Raw genomic sequence first — 22867 nt, forward strand, 5'->3', positions numbered from 1 at the left:
TAACTGTGATGAGTCGAAATGGCCACTTTGCGGCCAATGCTCCAATGTCGCAGAAACAGACAATCGGAAACGGCGATTGGATCGGAGCTGGACAGCTGATTATCCAGTCGGAGGGGAGATATGCAACGAGCGACGGTGACAGGCTGCGGCGCCGTGATGGATCGGTGCTGTCACGGGACTGGGTGACCAGTCACCTGTCATATCGGAATTTCCGTGGATTGTGAAAGTACGGGTTTTTTTTTTTATAGCTTTTTGTGTATACGGAGTACGCCGTTGAGTATACAGAGTAGGTAGTGGATAGATAACATTGACTGGAGGGGTCGAATTGATTTACCTGCGATACTGGCTAGAATTGCATCGGACTGCGCATGCACTCTATGCACTGTACCTCTTTCTTTACTGTAGGCTGCCGCTGTAGCACAGCCAGGTTATTTGCCTACCAAAATGGTCTGCCGTAGTGATTGGTGAGGTTAGCGATCATCAATTCTCCGAACCGACAGCATCGAATCGTGTAGAGGTTGGATATATTACAGGGTGGCACTGGCAGCTTCAAACATGCCGGGACCATTTTTGGCTAAGGTCCACATACGGAGCTTGGTAGGTGCAAGTGTCTTATTTCGACAGCAGACCTGGTTTTATATACTTGTCGCGTATCATATCATACAACTGCGGTTAAGATGGCATAGCTTTCTGAGCATAAATCAACGGCGATCACCAAGTGTAAAATACGCGGCACGACCCATACACCCACTTGGATCTAGACTCACCACTTTCTGTGCTCTTCGTACTGCGACTTCTACAAAAGCAGTATTATGCACTATTATATACACTATCACTACCAATACTCTGGTATAAAGAAAGTAGACGATGTCAAGTTGACATCTTTTTGATCTTTGAACCCTAATTTCACTGGCGATTCTGGTGGCGCAAAGGATGAAGAAAAGATCAGCGCTAAGATGCTGGCAGCATAATGCAGAAAAAGAAACACCCCTGCTGGTGATTGATGCCGACTGTAGCTTCCCGTATTTATTGGGTGGCACTGCTATCAACGGGTTTTGATATCGCATGTATCATATCGCTTTTCGGAGACTGTAACAACTTACTCTGACTACTGACTAGTGTTATTAGCATCGCGTCTACTCAACGCTTCGATCCCGTAATACAGTAATACTCCGTACACGTTCTTTCATGCAGCGACCAATAAGCAATCCTCGTGGGGCAAAGGTGATGGTGGCCCCTGCATGGTTTGTACGAGTATATCCTAGTAAGGCATCAGATTGGCCACTCTCGTGTCGGCTTTTACTTCTCCTTTTCATGTCTCGTTATGATATATATTCTTATTTTGTCCTCACTTCTTGGAACTTGGTCTTTTTTCCGGTGTACAACTAGGTTCAACTGCATTGTATCTGCCCGTGAGGGCTGTCCCACGATTTTATCTCCTCTCCCATGCCACAATAACATACAGCTATCATGACTATCGAGACTAGATTCCTCGACCCAACGGAGGGACTTCAAATTTCAAATTACACTGGTATATGCCAGTTTCCTTTTCTGCAGCAGAATCTCTTTCCTGACACTGGTGGATGTATGCGCTCCTCGTTTGACCCTTGTTCTATCCAGTACTAGACTAACAACACGATACAGACATCAACGGACGGTATTGTGCGGTAGTCCCGAACCCAGGCGGACACGAAAATTGCTGCGTGCCATGCCCAGTGGCTAATTGGAAATATGGAGACGGTACGTCTTTCCTGTCGGTCTGTCGTTTCAGCAACTGACCAATATAGAATTGATGGCGAAGACGAAGATCCCGAGTTACATTAGTGCCCTGATTTTCCCTTTCGTTGTTCTTCTACTATTATCATATGCGGTGCTTCCGGCGAAATATTCGCATCTGCATTACTTGAGTGTTTCGTTTACCATTGGGATTTGTTGCATGCATGTGAGTCGTTTGATATCAGCCTGGTCTGGCATTTACTGACAGCGATAGGTCGCTTTTATCATACCACTGGGCGCAAAACCAGAGCAATGCTACAACGAAATCACACCAAAAGGCATGCACGATGACCTCTCGTGTGCCTTTACCGGCTCCCTTCTTCTTTTCGGAGGCTTCAAAGTTGTCGTATGGAGTACGTCCCCCATTTCCCTCCTCTATCAACTCAAGCTAATTTGCAGGTTTCATCCGCGCCATCGCCTTCCACCTCCAAGTCTGCTGGGAACAAGTCCTCGGCACAAAGTTCATGTGGGGAGCCCTAATCTGCGGCTGGGGCGTCCCAGCCATCGGCACAACAGTCATGCTCATCGTCACCGGCGTCTCCTTCCGCTTCGGCGAAATCTGCCACATCAACATGGAAAACAGCATGTACGACTACTGGATTCCCGCGCTGGTCTTTGCCGGCACAGCCCTCGTCCTTCAGTTATCGACTATGGCCTATTGTATCCGCGTATACCTCAAGTCACTATTTAACAGGGAACCCAGCGCTGCGACTGACGCGTTGCCGTCTTACGCTGCTAGTGTTCGCTCGATCAATGCTCGTCAGGCATACCGGCGGATCAGCAAGGTTTTCCGGCTGCAATGGCGCGGCGTGGCATTCGTATTCATCATCATTGCAAACACCCTCCTCTACTCCACCGTTTTCATTAGTCTAGATGCCACTACAAAACTAACACACGAAGTCGTCCAAAAGGCCTTCCCCTGGCTGCTCTGTCTCAGCTTTACAAAAGGAGATAAGGAACACTGCAAGGACTACGCCGTCGATATCGGACCTGACAAAGATACCCTCCTCGCTGTCCTCATGTTCCTATCTATGGTCGGCCTGTGGAACGTTGCGCTTTTCGCTCGTCCGTCTATGTTCACGGGCTGGCTCGTACTCTTCAGAAACGCATTCAGCAATCACAAGAAATACGTCTCCGCAGACGCTAGAACCCTCCTCGCTACATCCCCCGAACCCCACAGTTTCGAAATGCTGTACAAAAGCAACACCACCAGCACCAACTCCAAAACCCTCGGGGCCGAAGCATCCATCGACATCGGCATCGGTATCGCCCGCTCCTTAACCCCCGACATACCCAAGAACAAAACCCCAACCCCCCAAAACCCACTCTCCCCTCAATCCCCATCATCATACGACTGGGAGTCAGACAAGGAGTACATCAAACGACCGCCCATGAGCTTCTCGAGACCGCATCCGACTGTGGCTTCGCCGCCGCCGAGGATTTGGTCTCCGGTGTCCAGGGCCTCGGGGATGATTAGTCCTACGGGGCTGGGGTGGGGACCGAGGGAAACTTTTGCGGCGCCGAGTCGAGGGAGGAATCCTGGGGTTGAGGGGGTTTGAAGGGGTATGATTATGAGTACTTTTTTTTTTTTTTTTTTTTTTCTTGGTTTATGGTTGTGAGTTCGATTCTTACCCTCGATTTATTCTGTTTATCACGTTATACCTTTTAAATCACGTTATTATATGTCCCCTTTCATTGTTCAACACATACACATTCACTTCTTGATTGATGACACGTTACATGATTGATTCGTTTGGATTTTTGTGGATTTGGTATACCCTGTCGTTTTGTTATGTTATGTTTTGGTTTGAGTTGATTTGATTTGTTTCATGTGCTGGTTTGTAATTGATATATCATATTGGAGTTTGGATTCTGGATACGTATATTGGTGTTGGGGATGGAGAAGAGACAGGCATCGTGTATATAAAGTACGTTTTGGAGTAGTATGAATCAAGCTACGGAATACGGAGACTTGCTGCTTCATACCTTTCCCTGAATGTCCATGACGTAGTCCTGTATGCAGTACTTTTTACTTTGCGAGGAGTAGGAGTGAGGGCAGGAATAGAGATACCTAGATGTGTTAGAAAAAGTACGATTAGACTCGGGACTCGGCACCAGCCCGGCATAAACCAAGTTTATCCTCGGGGTAGCATATTTCCTTCTTATATATAGGTAGTGGCGGATATTAGCATCGCCAGACCCTGAAACTTCCTCAGTATCCATTCCCAAGGGAGGCAAGATCCCTATATCTTGAACTGAATACCATGCAGATTAAGCAATTGATTGATAGCTGCTCACGTAAAATCCATCTGCTATGATACATCACCAACCCACCTCCGGATAAAATAAACAAAATAAACCAAGTCTCGACAACGTTTTCTGACCTAGCACTTAATAGCGAACAGACAAAGGGGAATAAAGATAGATGAAATTTAGAAGCTCAAGACAGATAACATTTGGGGATTATGGTCACTTTTACCAAGCTTCGACGTCGAAGTTTTCCTATTCGTTGTTAGTATGAAGCGCAAGGTGACTAGTGTGGGTGGAGCTTACCTCGGAAAAGTACGTCGTCACGACTGTCCGGTCCGAGAACTTTCTTCCGGCGAGTGCCTTCAGCGCATTTGTTGTCGATTCCACCGTGTCGAACTTGACGAAGATCTTGCCTACTCCTGCGGATTGCCTGCTGCCGCCAGAAGGACGGGGGATCTTCACACCAAGGATTGGGCCGTATTTCGAACACTCTTCGTGCACGTCGTCGCAGATTTCTACTTCATCAGTATGATCCCAGAGAGTGAGATGGTGGGGGAAGACATACCCTCATAATCATCATTGTCCATCAGTTCCTCCGGAGTCACCATGTTCAACAACTGCAGCACACGACTGGTCTCCAAGTCTTGAGAAGTAGTCTTGGCGAACATCGACATCGCGTTGACACCCATGTCCAGACCAGAGGCCTGCGTAATTCCAATACTAGCCCGCACAACCTTGAGATGTCTGTCACCAAGTTCCATGCCATTAAGTCCCTCCACGGCAATACCGGTTGCCGAAGGATCCGCGTATTCGCAGAATGCGATGCCCTGTACTCAGTTAGCAAGAGATGATCATGAATGCAGTTGACATTACTCACCCTAGATTCCTCTGTCGAACCGTCCTTAACCAACACAAACGACTTCAGCTCGCCAAAAGACTTGAGCAGCATCGTAACAGGCTCCTCAGGGATGTAATGCGGGATGTTCGATACACAGATCTTGTTGGGCGAGTCTGGAACCTCGTTCAATAGCACTCCCTCCTGGTATTCCTGCTCCGCACCACCAGGGACAATGTAGTCCTTGGGCCGTCGTACTTCCAACCCAGCAGGCGCGCCGTTGGCTCCAGCCTCAGGTGCATGGTCATCCATCAAGATTCCGTCGAACGCGAGCGCAACGGTGGCATCGTTTGGTGTCTTAAATTCCAACAGAGCGAAAGAGTGGTCTCCAGACACTTGGGCGGAGATACAAGGATCCACACTCTGGATGACATTAAGACCGTTAAGCTGAACGTTAAAGAACGCGAGCAAAGTCTCTCCGGTAGCACTAGGTGGCAAGTTGTACGCGAACAGACGCTTGGCCTGGCGAGAGTTGGAAGCTTTGAGAGTCGTGCTTTCCGCCTGTTCACCGCCGGGTTGTTGGTTCATGAAAGCCTGGAGACGACTGGGGTCCATCGGCTGCTGTCGAGGTGCTCCAGGAAGAGGGAACATTCCTGTATCCGAATTAGCACAGAACAAGTACCACCGGGAAAAGACCTACCTGAAATCTTCGCCTGCTCCGCAGTAACATTCTCATAACCCGGAGGCTTGATATCCCATTGTGTCAAACGGCGCTTCCGAGTCAATACCGAAGCAACATCCGTCAAGTCAGGTGTAGCCTCCCTCTTCCTCGGCGGAGGCGACGCAGTCCTCCTCCGATCTCTCCTATCTCCGCGCTCACGCTCAAACTCACGGTCATGGTCACGTTCGCGGTCGCGGCCTCCCCGGTCTCCCCGGTCTCCCCGATCTCCCCGGTCTCCCCGATCTGCCCGATCTCCCCTTCGGGACCTACCACCGTCAAACAAGTCTCGGTCTCTTTCGCGTCGGGAGGGTCTGTCGTCGTAATCTCTGCGTCTGCGCTCGCCGCGGTCTCGGTCCCATTCACGGTCATCTCTGCGGCTGGAGTAGCGGTCCTCCCTTTCTCTGGCGCGGTAGTCGCGACTTGACGAGTATGTATCGGCCTCGTAATCGCGTCTGGATCCTCTTGAGCCGTGGTGAGGAGATCTCGATCGTCGGCGTTCGCCTCTGTCTCCGCCGCGTTCGCGACGCTCGTCGCGCTAAAGCTTGTTAGTTGATTTGAATAGTTAACATAACTGAAGGGATTAAACTCACGTAGTAATCTCTAGGACGACCGGAGTCTTGCGATAATATATGGTTAGATACGTATTACCAATGACGATAGGGAATAATACTAACCTCTAGACGAATAGGCGTCGCCGTTCATTTTGAGCTCCAAGCAAGATTCCTCGCGTTCCTCCCAGGGGTAACAAAAGCCGTTGCGAAAAGAAAATTAAGCTTAAGTTAGAGTACCAGCGCCCGAGCGACGTTGAAGCCAAATCAAGAGATGGCAAGAATAATTGAACGGAGTCTGGGCGAAGAGGACAGCGACAGGTGCAAGGCGGCTGGACGAAAACTTGCAGGTCTCGACGATCGGCCGGCGTCTAGATCGAAGCGGTTAGCGCGCGTCTGTCTGCGGAGGCCTCACCGCCTGAAAATGTGGCAGAATAGTGTCCTATCAAGGTTATCTGGACTGCTACTCTTCAATTGCTAGACCAGCCAGCATGACTGTTGGTGCTTTTTCGGAATGGCGCAAGCTTCCAGTGAGCCTTAGTGAGCTGTGCATTAACACGACGCTTCGGTGTGGTCAATCGTTCCGGTAAGTCCCATCGCATCGCACCCAAATCGCAGCGCATTCTAACTTGCGTCTGGCTAGATGGCACAATGTCCCCGATAGCGATGAATGGCGATGCGTGCTTCACGGGAAACTCCTCTCCCTGAAACAAGACCCTACCTATCTCTATTACAGAACCTACCGATCCCCGAAATCAGACAGCATCGATAACGACGACACAACAACTCTCAACCTAATCAAACACTACTTCAACCTCACCGCGAACCTAACAGACTTCTACGCGCAATGGTCCTCGCAAGACCCGAATTTCAAGAAGAAAGCTCCCCAATTCACCGGGATCCGTATCCTCCGCCAAGACGCCTGGGAAGCACTTATCTCCTTCATCTGCAGCAGCAATAACAATATATCGCGCATTTCGCAAATGGTCGAGAAGCTTTGCATACATTATGGGCCATTTATCGGGACGGTCGATGACCGCGCATACCATGACTTCCCAACTCCCGATGCATTGACTGGTACGGAGGTTGAGGGTCGTTTGCGCGGGTTGGGATTCGGGTATCGCGCTAAGTATATTTACCAGACGGCGCTTATTGTCGCGAAAGAGCGGGAGAAGGGCTGGTTGGATGGGCTATGTAATCCGGAGTCACCAGCCTTTGGAGCCGAGCCTGGATTCGGAGGGGAGATGAAACCGGAAGGAAGAGATGGCTATCGAGAGGCGCATGAGAAGCTATTAGAGCTGCAAGGCGTCGGGCCAAAGGTCGCAGATTGTGTCTCCCTAATGGGGCTAGGGTGGGGAGAATCCGTCCCCGTGGATACACATGGTAGGCTACTGCCCCTTATTCTTGCTTACGCATTCAACTAACCTGGACGATATAGTCTGGCAAATCGCCCAACGAGACTACAAATTCGGCAAAGGCGCACACAAAACCCTCAACAAAGCAACCTACGATGCCGTCGGGAGCCACTTCCGCAAACTCTGGGGCAAAGAAGCCGGTTGGGCGCATAGCGTCCTGTTCACGGCTGATCTCAGGACATTCTCCGATCGACTTGCCTCGTCAAAGAAATCTAAGGTGGAGGTCGACGTCAAAGTGAAAGAAGAGAAGAACGACGACGTGGAAGTTGAGACCAAGGTTATGACTGCTGTTGCGGTTAAGAGGTCTGCTAGCGAGGATGGCGATGAGAACAAGGTCAAGGTCGAAGATGATGAGACAAAGACAAAGGAGGAGCCGAATGGCATCGTCAATGCTTCGCAAACGACAACAACGAGGAGGATGTCGAAGCGGCTTCGGAACCGCTGATCTGATGCTTATTGGGTAGTATTCATGTACAGTATACCCATTCATCTATTCGCATTTAGACTACAATACTACGGGAAGTCAGGCACTTGGATTACCATGTTTCTCCTATTCTGTATATACTCGAGCTACCACACATCTCAACTGGAATTAACCAACCAGACACCCAAACAATCAACCTGTAAAGTAGACGATCTCCCTCACACAGGAAGTCAGTGCATTTCATTCTTGTGACCTTCTAGGGTTCAAAATCTTACCTAGGTTCACTTCTTCAGAAGGGGGTTCGCCGACCAGACACCAAGGACGTACGAAAACAACTCAAACAGAGAGCTAAACACAGCCATTAAGATTGAACACAAAAGCCTTTGAATCACCGGAAGTCACCACAAGTAGCCAATTCTTCCAGCATTCTCGTCCTGTTCTCTGTCTATCTCACTCCTGCACTTTTGAATAAGTGTGGGTATGGCTGCCGTATCTCCATTTATCTTGCATACACACGAGCATTGTATCGGGCTGCACCATTATCGACACATGACCGGGAGGTCGGTCAAGTAAAGCGAGGGCGCAGACACGTTATTCCATTGTGACATCCTCCCAGATAAATCTGATCTCCTGATTGGTTAGAACAGGATTTCGTTACACTCCGTACTTTCAAGGCGCATCTTTTCCGGTTGTCTGGCTGTAGCAATGCAATTCCGTTCCGTGGCGCCGGTCAGCAGGGGATCAAGTCTGATCAAGTCTGATCAAGTCTTAGGACCGTCATGTGCTATCTGCATTGCGAGCCTTCACGGAGTCTGTGTATAGTCTGTACGGCTGATGTGAAAAAAAGTACACACATCTACGCGGTCTGTCCGAACTGGATACAGATCTAAAAATCGTATTAGTAGAAAGAAAGCTAGAAAGGTGGCATGGAAGTCACCTTCTTATAGCCATTTCTAGTTTCTTTTCCCTTGGTGCTGTTCTAGACCCAGTGTTCTATAATGAAGCGTTCCATGTCCGAGTCAAGTTGTTGAGTTATATGATGTTATGGGATCATAAATGAGTTCTAAAGTGCCAGCATGATACTATTCGGGTGCAAATATATATATATTTCGATATAGCGAGAACCTCGATATAATTGGCCTTATTCTGGCGATAAGTCCGCCGATACAGTAGGCCCAAGGGCATAAAAGAAGGTTAGCCGCAAGACATCTTTCTCTATCATTTTCCTGTACTAATACGATCTGCAGATTCTGTATCCGAGGCCAGTGGCGCGCTTGATGGTGTGGAAATTCCAACGACCCTTGAATAAAACACGTTGGAGGACACCAAATTTCTCGCCATACATCCTTTCGATGAGCCCGAGGAGATAATCGAAATGCCTGGAGGGGAAACTACTATTTCTCTCAAGTATGAAGTAAATGGCGAGACGCATTTGGAATGCCCTGCCTGAATATTTCGCCCGTCTTCCCTTACGTACAACGTACGAAGTACGAAGTACACAGCGAGCAATGCCAACGGCATTCCGGTGATAATATATCTCTTTCCCTTGGAATCCGCTATATGCTCATCGCTTAGGAACCAACCTCGCGAGCATCCATCGGGAAACCTTCCATTCCCGTCTACGCCGAGACAAATCTGTATGACAATCTCGTTTAACTTGATATTAGTATCTAGGCTACATAGAACTTCACAGCTATTATTCAAAATTCCATTCTTGATATCGCTCAACTCCCGAACCAGTAATAGTAGTACCAAGTTAGGCAACCAAGACAGCCCTACTAGCAAGCAAACAAGGATATTATACTCATGCGGGGATTATTTTCAACATTTAACAGGGAAAATAGGGGAATATGCATAAATGTAACCTTATGATGACAATCATTCCATTCAGAGCGAACCGAGGTCCATGTTCCGTACGTGCAGAAGTATGAGTGTGAGGTGTATGCATGGCTATGGCCCAAAGGGGAAATGGCGCAGTGATCCGGTAGGTTTGCCGAGTAGGTCTGCCAGTGGTGAGATCATTGCTTAAATGGGGATTGATTGAGGGGTTTCCGTGGGCGTTTGTTGGGTTTTTATTTATACTCTGCATGCGCTGTCTTGTGGAGTGTAAGTTTATATTCATTTATATTCATGATAATCATTCAATATGCACATGATATCCTCTCGCCAGAGAAGATGATAAATGACAAACATCACTCAAGGGAAGAAGGAAAGCAGACTACATAACAAGGAAATGAAGAAGCTATACAACATCACAGCACTTATCCCACTAGGTGCTTCTGTGTGAAGTGATGGACATCACCCGAATTCCCGCTCAGACTACCGCCAGATCAAGCATATCTGAAGCATGTCGGAGGTGAAGGGGGATAGACGTGACCTAGGTGCTCGAGCAGGCACCAGATGCTTGCTGCCCATATGCATACCATGACCAAACGGTGTCTGGTATGTCCGTCAATCGCTGACAGCAATCATCGGAACGAGGCCTCACTGGACCCAAGAAATTAAAAACGAGAAAAACAGCAACGCATCACGAAACACCTTCCTCAATCCCCTCACTCCCACCCTCCTCACCCCACCCCCACTCCCTCAACAACTGCTTAACCCGATACCCCGTCGCCCACCCAAGATCCCTCTCAACATCCCTCAACAATCTAACAATCAATCTCCTCTCCCTCGCCTCCGTCAAACACTGCCCACTAACAAACAGCGGCTGGAGCGAGTGGATCCGTACCGAACTATCCGGCCGCGCCAGTGATATACCCAGGATCTCGCGACTGTGGTATCGGATTTCGCTCTCGATGGAACGGTACGAGTTTAGTCGGTTGGCGATCGTGCTCCGGCGGCTGGTGGAGTCGTGCGGTTTGTTGATTAGGAGGAGGATGCGCGCCATGTGGTAGTGCTGCATTGTCGCGGAGCACATGGGCATGCAATGCCAGATTTCTGGGAGGAAAGACACGTCGGCGTCGGCATCGTCGACAGGTCGGTAGTGCGGGAGCGTGGACGGAGCAATCCGCGCGCAAGGGCGAAAGGTATCTGGGAGACCGTTGTGCCAGGCGTCGAGCTCCGCTTCGAGACGGTACCAGTGTTCTAGGAGGACTTGTTGGGAGATGCCAAGGGGGCCAGTGTCGATTGCGTTTTGGTTGAGGTGCACGTTGTCGCCGGCGCTGATGAAGTTAACGATTTTGGAGAGGATCCAGATGAGGGCATTGGAGATTAGGTCTTCTTTCATTACGTCGTTGCCTTCGGGGTAGCCGGCTGCGCTTGTGTTGCTGGGGCGTACGAAGCCCATGTTATCGAGTTGGAGGCCGGCTTCTGTCCAGAGGACAAGATCTTCGGTGTTTAACCTTGTGTGGCCCTCGTTGATGACTGGCTTGTTAGCTTTGTACAGGATTTCCTGAACGGCAACTTACGAGCTGCAAGATAATCCTGGCGTGCAAAGTTCCAGAATATCGCTTTCCTTGCTTTCGACAACCCCGATTTCTTCGGTGCCTGAAACGGATCAAGGGGATGCTGTTCCAATGGCAACACGCCAACCTCAGCAACGTCAAGCAGCGACTTAACCCCACTCAAATGCCTATTCCACGCCGGCGTGGCATCGAGAAACTCATAAACCGACAGAATCGCCGTGGCGGTCAACACCTCATCCGAATGAACCCCGTTCGAAAGACGACTACTCGTGTGGCGCCGTCGACGCTTGCGCGGGTTCTCATCATTATCCTCGCAAAGCTCGGCTGCCTGCCACTGTCCAAACGCCTCTGGTGTACTCAACGGTGGAGGCCCCTTATCAGGCTGCAACTCCTTCATCAAAAGCTGGATGGCCTTGTCATAATACTTCGCACCATACCAATACCAGTCTACATTTTGCATGTCCGGCCAGCTTTCCATCGCTGATTGTTTCGAAGTGACACCGCCTACAGGTGCTTTCGCGCCTTTAACCCGGCCCAGTTGTTTTGCGGAGAATGCGCATGCAGCATATTTCAGGAGAGGATTAGTGAGGGCTCTGATGGGGACATATGACGCGAAGTATGTCCCCAGGTCGAAGAGGTCCATCCTGCAAACGTTTGTTTGTAACCACCCATTATGGCTATCCCTGGAGACGAGACTTACCACAGGCCCGGCGCTTCTGCATAGTGTCTTAAGAGAAAGGCGACTTCGTGGTCGGATTCGGCGTGCACGCCGTTCGATTCTGCGGGTAGTCGCGATGCGTCTGATCTTGCGGATATTGAGGAGCTCCTGGCTGGTTGCTGGATACTCGGGTCGATAGGTGGAGATAACGAGTGAGACGGGTTGAGGAGAAAGTCGATATTGTTGTTATGGTTGGAGGTTGGATTCGACGAGATTGAGACCGGAGGCGAGGCATGCGGCGGGATCGAGCGCGTTCGGCCGGGAGAGGGTCCAGGAGAGATAGGTGGTGAAATGGCAGTAAAGGGAGAACTGTCCGATATGGACGGGTGAGTCTGATCACTTAAAGGAAACGAAAACCGATCGTGGGCAGCCGCCGTCGATAAAGCCTCCAAGCCTTGTACCTCTCCATCACGGATATCGCTATTCCCATTCCAATTTTGACTCTGCGCATTCGCAGCCAATATTGCGGCTTCGGACTCGTGCAGCGTCGCTTCGAGATCGTCGTTATACGGATCTGAGTTGTCGACGAAAACCACCTGCTTCGGGATATCCAGCCACACACTATCCTTGTCAAACGTGTTTTTATACGAATAAAATCCTCTCAGATTCCCGCGACCACTCGACGAAGCCTCCTCGGCATCCTTATTCATCGACGCATTCTGCTGATGTCGAAAGATAATGCCTTCGCTCGGTCGACACTCGCGGCTTCCTTTGCGACACTGCGAACACTGCGGTTTTTGCTCGTCGCCTGCACTATTAGCGCCGCAGTAGATTGTAGGCAAGAGTAGACGTACATTTTAATTTCCTAGCCCGACAGGTCAAGCTGTTTCGATTAGCCTCATTTTCTATGCTGGGTCCCACAGGTACTCACCAGCCTGTGCGCGATCGCATAGTACCGGGTAAAACTGACAACGGTTGAGCAGCGGCATCCGAGGCAGGGGAAGAATGCGATGGACGTAGATCAGCGGGCGCTGGTCTGGTGCGTATTACTGCATAGATGCTCTGGGAATAAGTGATGATGACGGATGCAAAATACGAGGACCACGGGGCTCCGATTAGAAAGCGGGGGATTCTTTCCTTCCCCAGTGAGCCGCTATGCGGGGAACCGGAGTAGTTACATGACTCTCTACAATCCATCATAGTAGGCTTTAACCCCAGATACAATATTGATGGCCATGCTGGACTATGCAAAAGTTTTCCCGGGGATCTTTTTCCAAATACAGTAAAAATGACAATCATCGAAGGGTGTCTGTTTCTTTCCCCAGTGAATGCCGAACCAATAGACATCTACTACTCCGTACAAGTCGTAACTTCAACATCTCTCTAGACATATTCGTCGAAGCTCTCTACTATCTACCATGCCTAGTTGGATCTCTTCATTTGCAGAGATTACTTCGATCAAGATAGATCAAACCACACTATATGCAGTTTGTGCGGCAGAAATGGGTGGGCTGTTCTCCCGAATCGACATAATGATGGAACACGAAATACCTGATGATACGACTCTGGTTGGAAAGGAAAGACAGGGCGCCTGCAAGGAACCTTTTCTGAGAGTCATGGGAGGTAAGTTGTACTACTACATCTGAGAGAAATATAACTGACAGAGCCACGACAGATATACTGACCTACCTATACAAGGTATCTTGAAGTTGAGATGTCTACCTTTGTCCACCAAGAGGTAACGGACTGAGTTATTGGTTGGGTCAATTCCATACGGCCTGGTTGATAGGAACGTGGAAGCAATGAACCTAGATAATTTCGACGGATACCCGTCTCGGTGAGTTCAAAGACCTAACAAGAAACACGATATGGCCATGATGTGATCTAGCTATCAAAGCAGCAAAAACCCTTCCCTGAAGAAAGCCATATCCCGGCGACAGGGCTTGGCCCACCATAAACGTGGAAGTTGGCTATGCCGAAACGAATGAAGATATCGTTTCTTTATGGCGCGAAACCTCTGCTGGTGGGCTCCTCTGGGAGAGTCGGGAACGTGGTCCGCTAATTAAATGAACCCTCTAGCGGCAGTACAAGAGACGATCGAAGGAAGCTATGTCGAAGTGCACAGATATGACCTAAATCAGTGAAGCCGCACATTGGTGTATCCCCAGTGACCGGATATGACCTACAGTTTCCCTTACTACGATTCACTCCATAACCCTAGATGTACCTCAAAAAAAAAAGACGGATTATGTTTCAAGGGACATGCGAGAATCGACGCCACAGAACCGTCTTGCACCGAGATAATAGCACAGGGAAACATGACACCGACACCCCCTAGCCTCTTTTCTATTTTCGTGGAGAGGATAACGTTCTATGACTTCGCGCTCGTAAGATAGCCATGGAAAAGAAGAGAAGTTAAAGCGCCAGGTATCTTCTTGACCAATATCCCCATTATCATCTGCTTACTTCTGTATATTCTCTATCCGGGCTAACTCATTCTCAGAAACTTACCCACTGCGTAAGTCGCTGGCCTGGAACACAAAGTCCATCTGTCGTGGTATTACATAGTCTGAGATCATCAATCCTCTGCCCCTTTATCTGGATAATCTGGCAGGTATCCTTGAGAAGAATAAGTTATCAAGCGGCTCGTGAAGCGTCCGTGGAAGCGACACTTGAAGAAGTGCATTGTACTGGAAACATGACATCGAGATCTCTCTTTGACCTTACTTTTCACGGAGGGAATAGCTTTTTTACAAAGTCCATACTTATGAAACCCATGAGAAAAAGTAAAGATGGGACAACGAAAGGTACATCTTATTATCATCTACCTCTGCATCACACGTTTACTTGAAGCTAACATCCCCAGACACTTTACCCCCCCCCCCCTTCCCCCCGGCCCAGTCTTGCGGTTTTGCCGGCCTGGAACAGAAGATCAACCCAGCTCAATTGGAATGACACAGTCCGTGAAAGCTCAGTCTTGTATATGAAGTTCACTTTCACTGAATAGCTTTAAGAGGCATATTCGAGAAAGGTGAGGGCTTAGAATGATAATCACATTGCAGATAATGCAGGCTCATTGCACGATAAAGGGACAAAGAAGCGAAATGAATGTCGGATGGGATACCTGTCTCTCTTTTCCTATCTTCCCAGCGAGCGAAAAACGAGATAGGAAGAAGTACGGAGCATTCAGCTTGCTAAGGATAATTGATGGATGCTGGGTACCAACGAAGATAAGGAGTGAATAGATGGCCAGGGACAGACCATGAAGGCATCGCTGTTCTCTGCATCATTTATTGTAGGTGTTAGAACCTTCATCCTATATAGCATCGATATAGCACATGGCAGACACATCTTCTCTTACTCGAACCGCAGGCCTCCATAAAAAAGAAACAAATGATCAAGGACAATCAGTGGATATGTGGTCGCCCTTGATGCAGAAGCCTAAGCTTCAATTTTAAATTATAAACCAGACCCTGGACGCTGTGCCTGTGGACAGCTGAGTCAGATGTGTTCCTAGAATGCATAAGTTAGGCGGCAAGGACCAGGCTGCAAGAATCATTTCCGGGAGAGGGACGGGACCTGGCGAGTACGGAAGGACACAAGGAAGCGGACGTGGTAAGTAGACTGGATAACTTCGAGGGAAGCTTTGCGTCTCAGTGGGTATGGGATCATAACAACACGATCAAGCCGGCTGGAATCAACTTTTCACCTTTAACCTTTCTTAAACACCAGCAGCAATATACTAACCTGAAACTAGCTTGCCTCGAAAATATCAGCGGTCCGAAAGTCAAGGGTCACGGTCCTGCCCTGAATGCCAGAGTGACATCCATTATGTGAACGACTGTTCGTCCCCGGCCGCTTCATTGCCGTGCTATTGTTGATAGATATCTGGCATCCTGCAAGGTTCCCCCATGTGTCGAATCCCAAACAAGTCTGAAAGTTTGGCTCAGACGCAAGGTCGTTCGCAAGCTCTTCTGCCCCAATGGAAATCACTGCCATTATGAGCATTGACTACCGGACGACTCGTACGCTTTCCACCCTTTCATTCACGCTGCGACAGATGATCGAGGGAAAAGAGTTGATGTATAATAATCCCACTCTGATCCTTTTCTCCTCTCCTGTCAACATACTTTTTCTGCTCGTATTTGAGATTCGTTCAATTTACGCGAGCAAAAGGAGTCAGGGTTAGAGTTGGATGTCGCAAGGTAACAAACTAACCCTAATCATCTTGCTTGCTTACTCAAAGCTAACATCCTTAGACCTGACTCTTGACCCAACCCCAGTGGGTCTGAAACAAACTATTCAGCTTGCATGGAATGGAATCCGGAAGGTCATTCTTTCTCTCACCTCCCACACCACTTCGTCGGATTACTTAAGGGATATTCTCGAGGAGAGGTGGTTAAGCGACACATTCACTGAATGAATGCCAAAAACCAGTGCATGCGCGAGAAGATAATATGTGGAAACATTTTGCCGACACCCGTCTGTCCCCTCTTCTACAGAGACAACGCAAGGTGATATTTTTGATAATACCATGGGAAAAAGAAATGCAGCAGTCGACAGGTACTTCCCATCCTCATAATAACCTATCCCTATATCACTGTATCACACATTTATTCCAAGCTAACCGACATCCACAGACATCATACCATACCCATAATCTTGCCGGTCTGGGCCACAAATCCAGCCCACCTGGAACGATATCGTCCGTGACACCCCGATTTTCAGTTCGACCTCGACAACCCCCATTCTCTTTATCTCGATTTAAACGGCTCAGGGATATCCTTAGGGGTCTACATGTCAAATGACGCCCCAAGACAACGCGCGCATGACAACCTCCAGCAGGCGTAGTGGAAAGCACCTGCTGTAATACTCTCTTCCTCTCCTCGCGAAGGGAACAGAATGTGGTGCGGAGTGTTTGGCTTGCTGTGGATCACATAAAGATTACCGGGAATGAATGGGGATAAGACATGAACAGACAACCAAGAGAGGGCCAAGGCGTTGCTGTTCCCGGCGCCTCTCAGGCAGATGTCGGTCGAGCGTTCATTTTATAGCATCGATATAGCATATAGCATATGTTATATGGTATATGGTATATGGTAACCAGAGAAACCAACATCTATGTACATCTTAGTTAAATATATCCCTAACGCAAGTTATGCTCCACTCTTACTCCTCTGAGACTACTATAAAGAACAAGAATAAGTGAATCTATATCCATCAACAACACACCATTATATTGTCATTACCGCGACTCGCGCAGGCTATGTACACAAATGTTCTCTTCCCGTGGTTCAATCCAGTGAGTACACAATAACCACGGACAGCATATTCACAACGATGAGACAGACGAGTCGATGCACAAGAACACGCAGATAAACAACATCCAAAAGGGCAAATAAAACCGAGTAAAGGGGGTCTGAGAAAAATAGACCGGGAGAATAGAATAATAAACAGATAAGATGGCAACAGATGGCGAAAAATGACAAGGTAGGGTAACGCAAGGCAGGTAATAAACACTAATAAGGGTATAAACAGCAACAGCGGCTCCCAGGAACGCCATGGTCAGGTCAGTATGTAACAAGAGCGTCGGCTATATTCTTTTTTTCTTTCTTTTTCATTGAGTAACGAGAAATTTCCTCGGCGGCTATATCGCCGGCGCAGGGCTTCGTTGACCCAAGGTGTTAAACAAGTACTCCGGGGGCAAACGCTGCATGTTGGGTTGCCGGTCTGTGCCAGCAGCCTGAGGTGCACGCATGTAGCCCTGGCGACGGCGCTGGATCTTGTTGAGGATGATACCGGCGATGACGATTAGGAAGATGCAGCCGAGGGCGCAGCAGAAGGAGACCAGGACGACGATTCCGTTGGTGTGGCCCTTCTCTATACAAAGGGTTAGCAAGTGTTATTTTCCTATGTAAAAGGGGGAAGATGACGCACCCTCTCTGGCATACGGGTTCTTGTTCTCGTAGAACATCCGCGACATACTGCCCGGCTGGCCATCGGCAGAGGAGGTGAGGATAAAGGGTGTAATGTCTGTACCGTTGTACAGCACAGCAGAAGCGTTTCCGAAGTCAGGCACAACCAGTTGACCAGTGACCAAAAGGACCTGGTCTTTGTGGAGAACATCGATTTCATCGTGATCCGTAGCAAGAGGCAACACTTCCAACCCGCGGATAGTAGTTCCATCTCCGAAGAGATCTTCCCTGGTCTGGAAGCTTGAGCCATCGTACCGAGTGATGAACGACGAGCCGTTGCTAGCTTGTCCGGCAACCCAGAAAATAGAAATGTCCTGGCTGGCTGGCGTAAAAGCAGTGATCTCGCCAGGGATAGCAGGCGACGATGCACCGCCAAGTGCAGTCCACTCGTTCTTCTTGGCGTTGTACGTTGCAACGTTTGTTTGGTTGCCATCAACTTGGAGGTTACCAGCGGCGATCAGCTTGTTCTCAGTAGCCCACTTGAGCTCCAAGACAGTTCCAGACAGATCAGATCCAGGGCGGTCGTACCGTCCCAACGACGGGTCAAAGACACAAACGCTAGGGCAAGGGTATCCACCACCACCCTCAAAGTTGCCTCCGAAGTACACACTGTTGGAGTTGGGGCGGGGCGCAATAGCGTTGACGACCACGTTCTCACCATTCAGCACAGGAGGCTGCATGTTGGCCCACTGTTCCTTCGATAGGTCCCAAGCGAGAATGCCATTCAACTCAACATTAGCCTTGCCCACGGAGCCAGTGACATTGCCACCAGCGTAAAGCGTGTCGTCGGCAACGGCCAAAGACAAGAACGTCGAGTTGCTGTCAACTCCCTCGTCAATGGTGGTGACTGTTTCCTTGGAGCCATCAAGCAGAATAAGGTTGTTGATGGTCGACCCGTCAGTGGAGTGAACGCTGAACTGGCCTCCAAGAACGGTGAGGTTGCGGTTGGAGTTCGTATCGTAGATACCAATGTAAGTTCCACCGGTCGAGTTGACAATCTGCTTCGCGGACAACAACGGATCCAAGTGCAATCCATCCTGATATCGAAGGTTGACAGCGTCGACAGCGGCAATACCGCCCGAGGCGAGACTACCAGCATACAAAGTGGCGTTGTCGACCTTGGTAAACGCTGACAATTGACCGCCAAGCTCAATCTGGCTGACATTGAGGTTCTGCAGCCAGTTCTTACGGGACGGGATCCAGATACCGAATCCTGCCACAGAAATTTCCTTGTTGTCATCGAAAGCCAACAACTTATCGAATTCACCACTGATGGCAATGGTGGTCTCGTTGATCTCAGTGGAAACGTTCAATGGTGCAGCAAGGACCGAGTAGACAGGTCCGTTAACACCACCTCCCAGAGCGGACCAGGAATTGGAGTCAAGAGAGTAAGAAGCGATGTGCTTCAGATTCTTGCTGCCCTTGGCGGTACCGGTGAAGTTTCCACCAACGTAAAGCGAGTTGTCCAACGCCGCAATCGATCTCACTTCGGAGTTCAAACCACCCTGAGCCAGAGCAGTCGCATTGCCATCGTCGAAGTACATGATGTTGCTAATGTCCGAGTCGGAAAAGTTGCCTCCTGCGTAGATGGTGTCACCCTGCTTGATAAGGGTCCTAATGGTAACCTCATCATCAAAGTCCAGTCCCGCTTTGCTGAAGCCAGATTTCGAAAAGTCGGTTTCGGTCGTGTTTGTGGATGGGTCGTACTCGTACAGGCCGTTCAATTCCCCACTCAACCCGCTCGAAGCGTCTCTGAGGACGAACCTGACACGAGATGCCACCACAGTGATATCGTTCTGACCATCGGCCGGAGTCAGGGTGACGCTAGGACGGAACGAGCTGCTACTGGCATCAACGTGGCCGGTGAAGATATTGTCGTACTTTTCGTAGTAGTTAGTCTGGTAAAGGGTGGTCGGGCTAGGTTCATCCTCATCGGAACTCGACGACATTTTGGCCGTGACATTAACCATACCACGCGCGCCACAGTCATCATCCTGTTTGCAACCAGGTGTGTACAGTAGGACACTGTAGTTGCCCGACTGTTTCACATCAGGTTCGAAAACAACAGAGGCATCGGAAGAGGTGGAGTCGGAGACCTGGGTGCTCAAATAGCCGGACTGACTCTCGCCAGAAGGCTTGGCGGTCCAAGAGCCAGTCGTTGTAGCCTTGGAGGGATATTCAATACCTCCGCACGATGGTTCGTTGAAGTCATTGACAGCGTACGCCATGATGTTCTCCTGGAAAACTTCGATGCCATTGAGACCGGCACCATCTCCATACCAGTCCAGAACTTCGATTTGGAAACCAGACATGCCGACATTGTTCACGAAATGGAATTCACGGTACTTGTCGTCGGTGCTGCTGGACAGGGGGCACGAAGAGTCGCAATGAGCAGCATCGCCGTTGTCGTCGGTGTAGGTGAGGTTCATGATGCCATTGTCCGGGAGCGCGCGAAGCAAAAAGTCTTTCGTTCCGCGCCCGTCGTAATGGGTGTTGTACAGACGGATCTTGTTTGGCGTAAAACCATAGCCCATCTCTGCGCGCCAGTATCCCGGGGAGTTATCGTACAACAACCACGTCTTACCGGAGGCATCATCGCCGCTGGTTTGGCAGATAATGTTCTTGGGGTCGCTGAAGCCGCTTTGCTGAGAGACCGCGTCGGAAGTGATTTTCGCATCCTGGAGGTTGATGACCTGTTGGTTCTTTTTGGAGTTGGTGGAATTGCCGATGCCGTCAAAGTCACCACCGAAAATGATGTTGCCGTCATCGCTCCTGAGAATTGCAGTGACCGGTCCGTTGAATCCACCAAACGCCAGAGACTTCCACCCTTCACCGTTAACATAGGCGGCCGCATTCGACGAGTTTTGGAACCGAAAGTCTCCGCCGACATAGATACTGTTGGAGTCCTGGTCGCACAGCATAGCAGATATCGACCCCGACAAACCCGGCATGGCAGTAACTTTCGTCGTGTTGGGGTCAAACTTCGCGATACCCTGGGCCTTAACCCCACCCAAACTCGTGAAGTTACCGGCAACGAAAATATCGGACGTTCCATCCTTCTGGGTCAACGGACACATTTCGAGAATATAACCGTCGGAATCAGCGAGCGTCGTGAGAACTCCATTCGGAAGCGACGTGGAAATCGATTGCGATCCATTGTTGGAAGAGGTCGAGTTGGACTGTTCGGTATAGGCGTACAGCGACACGGCATCGAAATCTCCGGAGAGCGCGACTCGTCCTAATGGTGAGAGATCTAGTTCGGGATATGAGACGGAATGGAATGATAACCCATCAGCGACCGCGGGTTTAACAGTCGACAGTAATGGGAGGACGGTCGATAAGCCCGCCGTCACAGGCCCTAAGACTGAGGGAGCCCTCATGGCTCAGGGGCGGGGAAACGGCGCGGGCTTCAAGACAAGAGAAGAAAAAAGTGTAGAGGGTATGAAAAAGAGACCTCAAGAATAAGCTTGAGAAGGATCAAAGAGAGAAACGAGAGAAACTGTAGGGCTCAGATGGTGGCAACCCAACACGATAACGCAAGAGAAAAAGGAGTGGCCTGCAAAAGAGGGAGGTAAAAAAATGAAAAGAATGGAATGATGGAATAAAACGAGTGAATGAATGGACAACTCCACGTTCCCAGGTGGGAGTTCAGAAAAGAATAGTAATCAGAAATAATGCATGAGGAAAGAAAAAACACAACATCAAATCGCAAAAACGAACGACAGACAGACTGGGTTGAGATGTGGAAAGAGTGACGAGTGACATGGCAGGGGAAGTTTGGTTTGTTCCAGCTCCCGTGTCCGAGTCAGTATTGCCTTACCGTACCGTACCAATAAGTATCGGTGGATCAGACAGCTAAGATTAGCTGGGATGTCCAAATTATACTTGTTTGGGTTTAGGTTACTCCCGCTAAGCCAATTAGCTATTATACCGGCAGGTATTTACATTCATCCGGTTCCAAGGTAGCGTCATAAATTACCACATGCCGTTACGGAGGGGAACAATCCTTACATAAAATACATACATCTGGAACCTCGCGTCTCGGAAATGGAGGGGATCCTAACCACCGCTTTATACCTCCTGGCATACTTGTATGTGTACAAGTAGTTTCCAGTACTAGCAGAGGCTGGGATAGTCTCTTGTGGTGCAGTGTGCAATCTGCAGTATTTCTAATTGTGCTTATACCAGCGGTGTGACTGAAATCACCGAGTATGTGTCACTCCGGATTGTAGTACATACTATCCTCGACTCGATTGCCCCTCTGGATTGTGATTGTGGCTTTTGTCTAACGACAGCAATCCTGGTCATGTATCATTTGTCCGATTGAGTTATTGAGTTATTGAGTTGGATCCAGCGGAGGACCACGGAGAAACATGCGGGTCCATCTCTGCAAAAATAGTAGCGAACGTTGTACTTGCATACATAATACAGCGTTTCTAATGCAGAATACTCGACTTTGGTATTTTTGTGTTATTCCAGATTGTACAGAGTACCTCATACGAATAATTACTATGTATTGTTCTTGGTGTGCTAGCCGTCTATGCGTTATGAAAGAGAACGATACGAATATATATCAACACAGCCTTCTTTGGACATGTCTACGTAAGTCATTGTTGTGCAATAATCAGCTAAGCTATCTTTCATTTGGCTCGCTCTCGAATCAGATTCTGAGCATAGATATATAAGCAAAGGTAGCCAACGACATCAATTTCGATGCTACAGGATCTCTTCATCAGAATCTCCATTCTCAAGGTTAAACTTAGTTACAAGCAAGAAAGCACTTGGGTTCTTCTTGCTGACTCAAGTTAGATATGAGAGTAAGTAGCATGATCATGATACCGTCTAATTCATCTTCCAG

General features: G+C 49.1%; 5 protein-coding genes across 5 annotated transcripts; 2 read left to right on the forward strand and 3 right to left on the reverse strand.

Moving 5' to 3' along the window:
• Positions 1 to 1385: 1385 nt before the first annotated feature.
• On the forward strand, positions 1386 to 3335 carry gprM (the record flags this gene model as incomplete). The annotated part of the gene is made up of 6 exons (XM_022549863.1): positions 1386 to 1585; positions 1645 to 1740; positions 1788 to 1942; positions 1991 to 2129; positions 2176 to 3011; positions 3075 to 3335. Exons 1-6 carry the CDS (start codon positions 1471 to 1473, stop codon positions 3333 to 3335), a joined length of 1602 nt encoding a protein of 533 aa, XP_022397404.1. The 5' UTR covers positions 1386 to 1470.
• A 580-nt stretch (positions 3336 to 3915) lies between these two features.
• On the reverse strand, positions 3916 to 6447 carry ASPGLDRAFT_178330 (splicing factor u2af large subunit). The gene is made up of 7 exons (XM_022542923.1): positions 6257 to 6447; positions 6173 to 6198; positions 5562 to 6117; positions 4904 to 5514; positions 4592 to 4853; positions 4330 to 4541; positions 3916 to 4278 (listed from the first exon to the last, which is right to left on the reverse strand). Exons 1-7 carry the CDS (start codon positions 6282 to 6284, stop codon positions 4252 to 4254), a joined length of 1722 nt encoding a protein of 573 aa, XP_022397405.1. The 5' UTR covers positions 6285 to 6447; the 3' UTR covers positions 3916 to 4251.
• A 168-nt stretch (positions 6448 to 6615) lies between these two features.
• Positions 6616 to 8155, forward strand: ASPGLDRAFT_84877 (8-oxoguanine glycosylase OGG1). Its single transcript, XM_022550299.1, has 3 exons — positions 6616 to 6716; positions 6774 to 7513; positions 7569 to 8155. The coding sequence occupies exons 1-3, from the start codon at positions 6622 to 6624 to the stop codon at positions 7988 to 7990; spliced, it is 1257 nt and encodes a 418-aa protein (XP_022397406.1). The 5' UTR covers positions 6616 to 6621; the 3' UTR covers positions 7991 to 8155.
• A 2341-nt stretch (positions 8156 to 10496) lies between these two features.
• Positions 10497 to 12985, reverse strand: ASPGLDRAFT_69166 (uncharacterized protein; the record flags this gene model as incomplete). The annotated part of the gene is made up of 5 exons (XM_022549334.1): positions 10497 to 11335; positions 11380 to 12020; positions 12077 to 12842; positions 12889 to 12917; positions 12966 to 12985. 5 exons carry the CDS (start codon positions 12983 to 12985, stop codon positions 10497 to 10499), a joined length of 2295 nt encoding a protein of 764 aa, XP_022397407.1.
• Positions 12986 to 17251: 4266 nt separating this feature from the next.
• ASPGLDRAFT_178340 (putative cellular morphogenesis protein (Rax2)) lies at positions 17252 to 21750 on the reverse strand. Its single transcript, XM_022542924.1, has 2 exons — positions 17972 to 21750; positions 17252 to 17914 (listed from the first exon to the last, which is right to left on the reverse strand). Exons 1-2 carry the CDS (start codon positions 21387 to 21389, stop codon positions 17682 to 17684), a joined length of 3651 nt encoding a protein of 1216 aa, XP_022397408.1. The 5' UTR covers positions 21390 to 21750; the 3' UTR covers positions 17252 to 17681.
• Between the last annotated feature and the right edge of the window lie 1117 nt (positions 21751 to 22867).

This window comes from Aspergillus glaucus, assembly GCF_001890805.1.
Source record: "Aspergillus glaucus CBS 516.65 unplaced genomic scaffold ASPGLscaffold_22, whole genome shotgun sequence".
Classification (NCBI taxonomy): Eukaryota; Fungi; Ascomycota; class Eurotiomycetes; order Eurotiales; family Aspergillaceae; genus Aspergillus; species Aspergillus glaucus.

What these genes read in the sequence shown, in the direction of transcription:
- ASPGLDRAFT_178330 (XM_022542923.1), bottom strand. Translation starts at nt 6,284, where the DNA reads ATGAACGGCGACGCCTATTCGTCTAGAG. An exon ending in CGACGCCTATTCGTCTAGAG is followed by an intron (nt 6,199 to 6,256) that starts GTTAGTATTATT and finishes TATTATCGCAAG; the next exon opens with ACTCCGGTCGTCCTAGAGAT. An exon ending in GGAGCAGGCGAAGATTTCAG is followed by an intron (nt 5,515 to 5,561) that starts GTAGGTCTTTTC and finishes ATTCGGATACAG; the next exon opens with GAATGTTCCCTCTTCCTGGA.
- ASPGLDRAFT_84877 (XM_022550299.1), top strand. Translation starts at nt 6,622, where the DNA reads ATGACTGTTGGTGCTTTTTCGGAATGGCGCAAGCTTCCAGTGAGCCTT. An exon ending in CGGTGTGGTCAATCGTTCCG is followed by an intron (nt 6,717 to 6,773) that starts GTAAGTCCCATC and finishes GCGTCTGGCTAG; the next exon opens with ATGGCACAATGTCCCCGATA. An exon ending in CGTCCCCGTGGATACACATG is followed by an intron (nt 7,514 to 7,568) that starts GTAGGCTACTGC and finishes TGGACGATATAG; the next exon opens with TCTGGCAAATCGCCCAACGA.
- ASPGLDRAFT_178340 (XM_022542924.1), bottom strand. Translation starts at nt 21,389, where the DNA reads ATGAGGGCTCCCTCAGTCTTAGGGCCTGTGACGGCGGGCTTATCGACC. An exon ending in GAACCCGTATGCCAGAGAGG is followed by an intron (nt 17,915 to 17,971) that starts GTGCGTCATCTT and finishes CCCTTTGTATAG; the next exon opens with AGAAGGGCCACACCAACGGA.